Below are 12,085 nucleotides of genomic sequence, written 5' to 3'. Positions count from 1 at the left end.
TGGGTTAAAAAAATCCCAGCTACTCCAGATGGCCCAGGGCAACAGAAGGCCCCTCCTCTCCTGGAGACCCTTACACACTCACTCCCTGTTTCACAGCTTTGACAGATTTGTCTAGATTCACTGTGGTGGCATGGCTTAAAATCAGAATTTAGTTCTCTGTAGTGGTCTTGGGAATCACTGCTTTGTCATCTACAATCATCTAGGAAGTCTGTAATCATCAACTCTTAGTAAAGCCAAGTTCTGTATCACATGACATATTCATTTTGATAAGCAATTAAATTCTGTGCCAGGCTGGTACCCCATATAGGCTATGTAGAGAGATTCATTAGTGATTCTTTGCTATTCTGGATTCTGGACAAACCTCTTCTCTTCACCTCCTATTCCCATTATTACACCTCCCCCAGATGGTCCAGTCTCAAAACCAACAACCATTTTTTTATTTAGGGAAAATGCTTTGGTTTTGCCAAGCCTGTGCTTTTCAAATTGGAAATCAAGACGGTGAGCAGTATTAAACGCTATTCTTTGCTGTAGGAACAATCAGCATTGAAACAGATTTGCTGTGTCAGCTCACCACCAACTGGGGTGGAAAAAGAAACGAGAAATGTGTAAGGAGCACTGTTTGATACAAAAGCAACCTATATTTTGACAACTGGCAATGGTTATTCTCTTTTCCTTTCTGCCTCAGTGAACATTAAATATAACAGCTGAGTACTAATGGGAAAAGAAACAGAAAGGTTGCCTCCAGCCACAGCAGAAGCAGGTTCAGCTGCAGTACCAGTGAGCCATTTCCCACACCGCAGCTGGTCAGAGTAATGGCCTGAGCTTCTTACCCTGCAGTTGAGTAGAGTGTAAAGCACATGATCAGGGGTGGTCTGAGCTCTCCACTGCAACACTTCTGAGAGGAAAAGGAACTAAAAGCAAGCAGAGTAAAAGTCAGGACACTAAACAACTTCTTGGCTGTAAAAAGCAGGGAACTATTTTTGCTAGTTTAGCTGTCTTTCTTATTTATATGCTACGTTTTACATCAATACCCAGGAGCACTAAACATGAATTAATTCTTCCATCATCACACAGATTTACAGCAAGGTGCTTTTGCATGGTGGCAGTGCCTCCATGGGTGTGAAGCCACTGCTAGGTGTATGATATATTACTACATATACTTTCAAAGCAATAAAACCGTTCTTAGTGATCTCTCTGAATTTAAGCACAACTCTAATTCTTTAGCTTGCTCTCTTTTTCTTACCATAAATATATAGATTACACAGCTTAGAAATTACTAACTTCATTACTCACATAAGCACCCAAAACAGCTGATTACAGGATTAAAATAACAACAAATAAGGTCAGGACCATATCTGCAAACAAAAATCCCTGGACTCCACTTAAACTAGTAAGAAAAACATAATAGAGGGTGATTTCTGGTAGAAGCCCCATTAACACTTTCACCATGTTTGCCTTCTTGCTCCATATAAGCTTATAAAAAAATCCATACAAATGAAATGCAGTGATCCCCCCCTCATGTCAATTTTATATTTATCTATAAAGGCAGTTCTGTAATATATTAGCTTGAATTTAAAAAAATGCATGAACAGATTCTGCAATAATAACATAGTAATAGCATTAGTAAAAATAATAATTATAATTATGATAACACTAATAATCATCATAGTAATTGTACTGCTAAGTGTCCTGATGCTACCTAGCTAACTATAAGCCATATTAGAAAAGTTTAGCTTACCTTCCTGGCTTGGTCATTATCTTCTATTTGCCCCAAATCTCTGCCACTGGCCTGTGCAATTCTTTTTCCAGAGACCAAGTTCCCCACCATCACAGAGGCAGGGCCAATTTCTAGAATAAAGCAGAAATGTCCTAAGTGCAATAAAAATCCTCTGCTTGTGGATGAAAATATTTGTTATTTCTTCTGCATTACATGGCATTCTCCTCATTGCTGTCCACAACACCAAACCTTGAGCACCTCTCTGTTGACACAACTTTGATGGACCAGAAGCTTTGGAAGATATGTAGGCCTAGATTCATCCTCTCTAAACACAGTAAACTGAGGAGCCCATTTTGCATGAGACATATCTTGTCTGCCTTGATATGAGGAATCTTTGGAAAACTCAGCTCCTAATTTAGGCTCATCCATTCAAGTGCCTAAAACCCGATGACATGTATCCAGGCTTCAGGGACAATGTTCCTATTTCTCTCTTCTGTTCTCCAGGCAAAGTAGCATCTGTATTAGCAATTCTGTAATGCTATAGATATGAAGTGACAAGGACTAGGAAGGCAGATGGAGCATGTGATAAAATATATGCAGGTCCCTTAGCACACAAGGTAGAGATTGAAGAAAAATCACTTTAGAAGAAAGGAAGATGTCACTGCTGACAATTCTCTATGATGTGGATTTCACTGATATTTTGTTGCTGCCATTAAGGAAAAATACCTGTCTTAGAGGTACCATTTATGCTCACGTTAACATTTGGTTTCTGCTTCTCCAGTATGGATTACTGATCAACTGCAATTGATACCAGTCTGTAATGTCCAGGCTTTGTCTCAGTGGTGGTACGTGGTGTAAGTGCCAAAATACGAGCTGAGTAATTAACCAGATAATGTACAATATCCTCTGGGTAGGTCACAACTGCACAAAACAGGAGAGTGTGACACTGTATCTCTTTGGTTTCTGCATTCCTGGCATTGCTTTTACCATAGTGATGTATAATGTATATGTAATATATCTGTAATTATCTAGGCTGCACTGATCCCAATTCAGTGATTAGTTTGCAAAGCAGCAACAAGGAAATACCAAAGTTAGCACTGTAGTTAAAGGCTTCATTGCTTTTGTTTAGTTAGTGGAAGTCACTGTTTTATCTTCTTACTGAAATTATGGTTTTGATTCTGAAACATTTGTCCAAAGGTTTCAAATGAAGAAACAAGTGGAGGGTTTTGATAAACTTGCCCTGAATCAGTGATGGACAAACCCCATATTTGAGATCCAGCGAGTAAAAACACTTAATATTACAAGTTGATTTTCAAAGTGGAAAGTAACCAACACTTCACCTAAATCAGGTCTTATGCCTGAGGCTACAGATCCAGAAAGGTAAAAACTTTTATCCTTAATCTTGGATTTAATTTATTCATGACCTGTTTTAAAGTACTTGCTCTTCTTGTCAACACTGTTCATTAATGTCAAGAGTGCTCTTCCTCTCTATTTCTACTCTACAAACTGAGCCTTCAAATAAGCTAAGATTTTATCTTACTCTGTTTCAGTCTCAGTCCTCTTCAAACGTAACTGAACAGGAATTTACAAAGAACTCCAGGTGTGATCTCAGCAGTGCCTTACAAAGTGATAAAAGGCCTTCATTGTTACTGAACTTAGGTTTCTAGACTGTTTTTCCTTGCACTTTTTGTAAAGGTACTTCTAGCTTCTGCCAAAACCAACGGTGTCCTTAACACACCTGGAATATTTACAGGAAGAGTTGACTGAGCTGATCCTCATCTGCATCAATAGTTACTTCATTCTGCTCTATACAGAACCATGAAAACACAGCATTAAGTCGTGGTCCCTTTACCTTCACTGATCTTACCTGGTTGTTTTTGCCTTGGTTTAGGCAGGTTTGTTACACACGTGTGGGGACACATCAGCACATTACAAGGATGCAGTGATCCTTCCAAGAAGAGCTGTTTGGTTTCTGACAGGTGTATTCCTCCCAGTGGCGTCTTGGGAAGCGTGTTTGCTGGTACGAGTGCTAAGCAGTAGACTCCCACTTGATGAATACTGTCAATAGCCTAAAAAAACCCAGGAAGTTGATTTTAATAAGCAGATGTTGTTCTGAATTACTGCACAAAACAACCCTAATAATTAACTGGCAATGGAAAGACACTGCAGCAGTGTCAATGATAAGGAGGTTCTTTTCCGTGGGAACAGGTGAACGGAAATGTAACACTGATGTTATTATGCTCAATCCAGAAGATAAAAAAGAAAACAAAAACCTGGTGATAAATACACAGAAATCTATTAAGAAATCCTACCCAGGCATCCTGTAGACACATGCTAGCAGCACGTATCCTGGAGATTTATTACTAAGATGGGATTTTAACTGGTGCACTTCTCAGAATTAGAGTTTAAAGGATTCCTACCAACATAATGACGAGACCACCTTGCAGAGCAAAGAAGAATTTCAAAAGCTGCCCGTACATCATCATATACCTACTGATAACTTAAAAAAACCAACAACTTCTAACACAATAAATATTTCACTCCCTGATTGCTTTGTAAAAGTAGGCAGGAATGGAAATTGTTACAACATAAGGGAAAACTATGAAACTATCCACTTGAGAAAAATCAACACTGTTGAATAAAAATCTGAAAAATAAGCATCTTTGAATCTTATAATAATTGTCATTGTCTGACAAGTGGAGTAAACTGCATCACTTTCAAAAAATCTGTGAAGTACAGTATCTGTGCAATTTATTTAGTTAAACATGAATATCCATGCACTTAGGGTTTTAATTCCATACAAATTCTAACTGGTTATTTTCCTTACATCAGTTACAAAAATTGTAGCAAGTTAGAAAAACAACTTCAGACATCCAAGCAGACTGAGGGAAACTACTTAGAGACAGTATTTCTAATGAGTAGTAAAATGTTCAAAAATGTAATTTACTTAAATTGAATTTTAATTTTTAACAGTGAGAAAAGTGAAGGCATACATCTGTTGCCTTGAAGATACAATCTGAAATAAAATAATCATTTACAGTTATGTACTTAAGTGTAGACCAATAAATTACTGATTATTTCTACAGAGACTCTAAGTAATATTTTGCTTTTGGCTTATGGTTGCTTAATTTTTTTTTATTTACTTGATTGCAAAATTGCATAAGAGATCATAATAAAGCAGTTATTCATTTCACAAATATTGCAGTTTTAGCAGGGATAGTACTGGAAGACCTTCCACGTATTTCTGGTCTAGATACATCCTACCTGAAAGATCAGAAATATACATGACTGCCAACACACAATGTCTCATGTTTCTGGCAGAAACCATCATAACCTCCTAATCACAACAGTATTTCCAGGTTCTGAAAAGCAGTGATAAATCATGGGATCCTCACCTGACATCAGCTTGAAGGAAAACTATTATGGGGCAAGTAACTACTCTCATTCAAACATACAACTGTGTGGCTGGGAGACATGGTGAATGGAAAGTGAAACGGCTGGGGTGGAATGAGGGGTGTTACATATAATGATTCCCCATTCACTTCTGAAATGTCTCCTTTGATAGGTACCTCTGCAGCACAATACTTGATAAAATGTCACAGGTCATTCAAACTTGTCACCTTTCACACTTTGGAATTTGGCACTGAAGCAGGGAATGACTTTGTTTCATAAGGATGAGCCCTAAAGAACTGAGATGTGGAATACCAGTCAATTTTAGTACTTCTGTCATTTATGCTTTTGAAGAGATGGCATGGTTTTTGGAATTACTCTGTCCAGCCAGAAGTAAACAGAGTATCCAAAGTCTTTATCCCTCTTTTTCATTGAGAAAACATATTAGAGATGCTAGGATTTGCTGAGTCCAGATTGCTACGTTATTCAAGCTAAGAAAAGATCCCATGGTGACAAAATTCTCCAGGCACTCTCCAGTTCTGCAGTAAATCTCCTAGCTTTGCCTAGTCCTGTCAAGTCCAGCCAATGCACTGGTACTGGTTAAGCAAACATCCAGTCTGCCAGGTACAGGTACCCCAACTCTGGCTGAAGGATCAGATCAGTTTGCAGCAGCCTGGGAGAAGAATGAGTATCTAGTATCCATCTGACTGAACTGCTGGCTGACCTGGGATCTTAACTCAAACCGTCACTAAAAAAGCATACTCCCCCACTACTCTCAGGACACTCTATCCCCAGGCCGACCACTCCCTCCCAACCACGTCTCTGCCAAACCCCACAGATGCAGTCCAACATAGTCCCAAACGTATGGCGGCTCTACTGTACTTTAGTCTGCTGCTGAGGAGCATGAAAGGCCAGGGAGCAACTCCAAGTCCTGCAATTTGATGCAGCTCAACTCTAGTGAAGAGATGCAGAAACACAGCAGAGGCAGGCAGTGTAGGGCATGGCTGTCACAGGGCAGGCAGCATACACAGCATGACAGAGGAGTTTCACAAGTATCATCAGAAATGAGTAGTGATTTTGTAGTTTGTTATCATGGATGTCATTGAGAGTCATGACACAAGTGTGATATTGTTATGTTGCTCATCACTAGCAGATGATTCAGATACAAATGGTTACCACTTCCTGACATCTGTCATTAAAACTCTGACTGGGAAGGAGGTACAAAGCATCCCACACATTCCTGGCTTCTGTCCCCCATCTCCACTCTCAGCTGAAGTGGAACCAGAAACTTCTGGTTCACATAATGACACACGCCAGGGTTGCAGACTTCACACATGGGCAATTAAAGCAGCCACACATATGTGCACATTAATTAATGGCCAACCATTCTCAGATACTGCTGTGACTTGATCATACTCAGAATAAAAGGACTGACTTTTGGCCAGACGAACTTGACACAGGACTTCCACAGTATTCAGAACTAAATTCTACTGGCTACGATGGTGTAAGAAATGTTTTCTGTAAAAGTCACAAAAATGCTCAGCTGACAGAATAGAAGAAATGAAAGTCCAGAGTTTCATTTTTTTTTCTCTAGAAATTTGCTATTTGATAAAAATTATTGAAATATGGGCGATTCAAAAGCCTTTCTTTCTGCAATAGCTGCCCTAGGTCCTACTAGGTGCTTCAAAGACTATCTGTTTGATGGACAAGCCAGAGGTTCTAGCTTTTCTCAGTCATAGTTTAGATCTCCTGTGAATATGAGATGCCTCTAGCTCTGTGAAATGTAGCTATCTTTTAATCAAAAGAGCAGATGAACCTGTCTTGAGATGGATGAAAGCTTATTTGTTCAGCATCTTCAAGGATACAGCAGACAGATTCCCTTTCTTAGTAAAAAGCAAACATGAATAAAAACATCTTCTCTAAATTGTGCAGGATCTTTGGCTCTTGAGTAAAGCAAAAAAAAAAAAAAAAAGGATGTTTGCAATGTATTTACCAGAGCAGAGTCATTGAGGAAGGACAGAAAGTAAGGTAGGAAAGGGAAATGCAAGTAGCATATGACAAGCTACAGACAGAACTGAGACCTCTTGATAGATAGATACCTAGATCTGAGTTGATGATCAGTCACTTCCGTTTATTTCAGTGGATGGAAATTGGCATTTTTAGGCTGTGCTTAACTCAGTTACTGCTAGCTATCAACATGGTGCACTAGTAACACATAATTCTCTCCCAGTGATTAAAGGAATATCTGGAGATCTAGCTCAGATACCTGTATCTACTTTTGACGAGGTCAACTCTGCCAGTGTCAACAACCATTGGCAAACAACTGTAAATGCAGTAAAAGTATGTAACACATTCATTCATTACCCTTATGACTATATCCTTATAAACCATATGCTACTCTCTACTTGCTACTACTTCAGTTCATGCCTGTTTTCTTACAGCATTTTGATTAGGAAAAACATCAATCTGGATTCTTCATTAAGAATCTGATTTTGTGCATTGGGTGCAAGTGCAACAGAAGGTGGACTTACTCAAAGGCAAATGTCAGTTACTTTGGGGGCCTGAAAGATCAATAAAAAGAACATAAAGCAGGAAAAAAGAGAGCTTTCAAACATTCATAAAGAGCATTACCTGGAGAACTCTACTCATCCATTGAAAACTGTCTTCCTCTGTGGAATCTGGCCTTTGCTCAGCAACAATAACTATCCGTTCATCATGCAGCACGCTCACTGAAAACACTGCTATTCTATAGAAGATAAAGAAAAAAGAATATTTAGTGCCAGGACAGATGGGAAAATCTGTCTTTTAAGCTAATCTTCCATAACGATGATTTTGTTATTTATTACTCTGACAACTGTCCTATACTTATGGGGAAAAAGCAACAAGAACCAATTTGGGTAACTTCTGGAGAAGAAATACAGGGCTTTGTTCTAGCATAATGTCCCAGGAGGGTTGGAGAAGTGAACCTTCTTGGAACAAGAAAGCACTAAATTTGGGTCACACCAAGACTGTTGTTAAGCTGTTACATAACAACCAGCACAAGCACCTTCTTTGGCCCCATCTTAGACAAAAGAAACTGCAACATCATTTTGTGAGAGGTCTGCCATGTGATAAAGAGTATGTGCATGTTACTGCATTAGGCTCTGCAGAAGTTTTAGATGACTCTTCCTCAGTTTCATCACTTTAGGAGGGCCACACAGGGAAACACTGTCATGTTCAAGAACTTAATCATTAGGCATATTGGAAATGTTCAACTCAGACAGAAAGTATCCTGTTGAGTCAACATCTTCAGAATTAACCAGCAGTTCAACTGGAAATTTTAATATTTAGTTTGAAATCTTGGTATCTGTAGTCTGCCTCAATACTGTCTTAGGCTTCTCTCTGCTCTCTCCTGGTTCAGCAATGGAGGGAAACCACAGTGCAGAATATACACTGCCTTCTGAAAGTGTTTTGTGTTACTGACACCTATTCTAAGCAAAATATTGATTTCTACATAATATAAGAAAGGATCAAACCTTCCCCTGTAGACAAATTTCATTGGTTCCACAGCCAGTGCTGTTGCTACTATGTCATCAGCATTATGTCTTCTTCCACTGACAACCATCAAACCATCCATTTTGCCAATAACAAAGACAAGTCCACCGGGCCCTATAAAGCCTAGTAGTCCAGTCCTTATAAAAGGATATTCGGTGATAGGGCCACCAGAACTGGTCATAGGAAACACCTGTAAGACAGAGAAACAGCTCTTCAACACAGAGATAATGCTGAAAAATATTTCAGGTGTGCTCTCAGATAGTTCTTCTAGAATGAAGTAAATAGGTGGCTTGTGATGCTCTTTACTCTTCAGTGACCATAAAGGGAGTGTCAGAAAACTCCTAGGCCAGTGTGTATAATTTTCAGTACCTGAGCTTCAGCAAGTTCAGCCCCATTCTGTTTACCATACACATTTTTTGTAACCATGGCTCTGTAAATCATTTGATATTAAAAATAAAAGCATAAGTCAACATAAAAAGTATTGAATTAAAAAAAATGCTGTGCAGAGTGCAGCTCACCTGAGGTGCTGTGTGTAGGTTACTGAGGGATCAAAGTGTAAACATTTCCAGAGAGGTTCTCTTCAGAACCTCACGCTCATTTCCAGCACAGCATAGAGGGACAAGCAGGCTAGAAGTGAAGCTATTTTAAGGTACTGTACATAAATGACTCTTGAATCTGACCACATTTTTATCTAAGGTCAATTAAATCCTCCTATTATCAGTGATAATGCCTTCTGTAGCATGTCTAAAAGTGAAAATACAGCTCTATACCTTTCTAAATAGTGGCACACTAGGAGTATACATGAATTCCACGGGACAGATTTCTCTGATTTTTTCTAGGCTAACTAGCAGTGTTATCCTTCTGGAACATGAGCCACTGTGAGCTGCATTCTGACACAAGCACACCTGAAATAGTCTAAAGGCAGATTATTTAAGACAATGGCAAGTGGAAGACTGTGGCTATATAGTGTCCTTCAAGGCTCATCTAAAAAGAACAGTCAAATTTTGCTGCCAGATGCCCATGGCTGACTCTTATTGAACAGATTTAATGCTTATGCATCCTCAGACATAATTCATTTCAGGAACACAAAACTATCTAATACCTGCAACATGAATTATACAGTAAAACAAAAAACGAGGCCCCCTTGGAGAGGGCTCCTATGAATATGTTTAACTTTAAAAATGCTCACTTAATGGCAATATATTTGCTTACCATTAGGAATAGGTCTAAATCAGTCTAAATATTGCTGTTTACCTACAGAACCAGTTATGAATTATGAGTTTAAAATTACAGCAAGTGCTACAAAACAATTGTAAGCACCTTGGTACCCTCTAATATGTCAAATCCATGATTATCATTCACTCTGGGCAATGCCAGTTCTACTTGTAGCACAGCAACCAGCTATCAATATATTTCAGATGACAATAGCATAGCATGGGAGCTGAAAACTACTAGAAAACAGGTTCCACAAAGCAAAAAGACTTTGACCTAAGGAAATTCAAACAAAAGCAGGTGGGGACTAATTGGGAAAAAGTATCTTTCTTTGCTATTCAGATACCTCTTGAAAACTACATCTGTCAGAACTCTGTATAAATTAAAGGCTTTAATACTGGCTGCACTGCGGAAATGTTGGAAACTGCTTTTTAAAGATACCCAACAGCTTTCCTACTGTTTGCAACAATCAAATTCTGCATGTAGCCAGCTCATGCACTTACACATTATTACCTTTTGAACTTTGTCTTTCTTCCTGCTTTTCTTCTGATTGTTTCAGCCCCTCGTATCTTCTTTCAAAATTAAAGTAAAAGCTTTTGAGAGCCACATAAACCCACATAAAGATCTGCTATTGCACTTAATGAAATGGGCTTCAGTGCAGATTATCTGCCTAGATTACAGGTCTCAAGTCACACACATTGATTATTACTCCTATTCTGATATTATTAGTATCAATATTTTATGTCAAATATTATCTCAAAATAGAGAAAGTTAAAAAGGAAGGATTTTATACAACATTTTTTGGTCAGCTTACCTCAAAAGTATTTTTAGTCATACCAGAGAGTCCATAATATGATGTACCCGTTGCAATAGCACATACACAAAGTTCTCCTATTTCATCTGTTTTACAGAGCTGAGGAATTCCATCTGGCTTCACTGAACACATTATAGCTACAGGGAGAGCAAAGGACTTTAAAAAATATTGTAAAAGAAACTACAGAATAACATAAATGCTATAGGAAAGACATCATGTTGGAGCTCACAAAAACAAATAAACTATATGTACACTAATGTCTAACAGTTTCTCAAACACTAAAGTATTCAACATTATCAAATGTTATTTACATAATACATAATATTTATACAAAGAATGCAAAGATATACAAACAAAATCCAAGTCTCCACAAATGTAACAAAATCTAATTTGTCTTGCTCTCTAAAATGTTGGTTGATCTGCAATATTGCTGTGAAACGTGACTTCACCTCTCTCATAGTAAGTAACACAATATGGAAGATCAAGATATTTTAGCAGACAGCACCGTTGTTTTACCAATAATCTACCAGAGCTCAGACTCCCTCTCACCAGTCTTACAGGACTGCAGAGACAGCAGGAGTTAAACAGGAGGGACTAGAAATCACTGGTCTGAGGAAGAAGTGCTATTTTATGAGAATATGAACCAGGTATGCTGCTTTAGCTATAATCCCTGGAGTTGGAGTTCTGAATGTGTAGATTATGCAGTTGGAAAGAGGATATGATGAAGGGAGAGCAGAAATTTATCAGCATGTCTTTTAAGTACAACTGTAAAGAATCCTGAATGACCTTTCTCTCTGAGGATAAACAGGAGTGTGTACTTTCATTAAAACAATGAGAATATACTATGAAGCCCAAGATAGCACATCTATAATAATATTTTGTATAATAACTATTAGAAAACAGCCAATCTTATCTTGCTTTATTTTAAGTTGTTGAACTGTAATTCTGTAAGATGGATAATTATGTTTTATTTCTTTGGTGCAAAGCAGACATTCTCCTATGGAAAGCTAAAATATAATTCTTTTCTAGTCTCTATAATATCTCATGTAAAATCTAGCTGTCTTATGAAAACTGTTATCTTCATCTTTAGAAGAACCGGTTTCAGTTTGAATTTATCAACACAAACTTCATTTATACCTCCTCATTCTAGTAAGTGGGTAATACCACAAGACTTTTGGAAAGACATTTTGCAAGACTTCAGATAGCAATTTTGTTGATTCTTAGAAGTTTATGAAAACATTAACTACTGAGACTCATCTGGGTCAGGCTTAAGGATATTTATAGCCTCTGGACATGAAAATCCAACATACTTATTTTCTGTACCAAGATCTTACATTTAAGGAATGGATGTTCTGATGTGGTGACAGGCTGTTCAAAGCACACTGCTTATGGGAGTAAAGACAGTGACCAAGGAAATA

General features: G+C 38.1%; 1 protein-coding gene across 2 annotated transcripts in view; it reads right to left on the bottom strand.

Annotated features, from left to right (window-relative positions):
* Positions 1 to 12,085, bottom strand: part of DIP2C (DIP2 disco-interacting protein 2 homolog C (Drosophila)) — a 144,533-nt gene that overhangs the window by 58,301 nt on the left and 74,147 nt on the right. For both annotated transcript variants that reach the window (XM_010007003.1, XM_010007004.1), the window contains 6 exons: positions 10,668 to 10,804; positions 8,623 to 8,831; positions 7,739 to 7,853; positions 3,585 to 3,786; positions 1,739 to 1,848; positions 831 to 911 (listed from right to left, as the gene is read on the bottom strand). In XM_010007003.1, coding sequence (XP_010005305.1) covers positions 831 to 911; positions 1,739 to 1,848; positions 3,585 to 3,786; positions 7,739 to 7,853; positions 8,623 to 8,831; positions 10,668 to 10,804 — 854 coding nt within the window. The remainder of the gene's footprint in view (positions 1 to 830; positions 912 to 1,738; positions 1,849 to 3,584; positions 3,787 to 7,738; positions 7,854 to 8,622; positions 8,832 to 10,667; positions 10,805 to 12,085) is intronic.

This window comes from Chaetura pelagica, unplaced genomic scaffold (assembly GCF_000747805.2).
Source record: "Chaetura pelagica isolate M959 unplaced genomic scaffold, ChaPel_1.0 scaffold17, whole genome shotgun sequence".
In the NCBI taxonomy this organism is placed as follows: Eukaryota; Metazoa; Chordata; class Aves; order Apodiformes; family Apodidae; genus Chaetura; species Chaetura pelagica.
The sequence above is the reverse complement of the archived record's forward strand: the minus strand, read 5'-3'. Positions and strand labels throughout refer to the sequence as shown.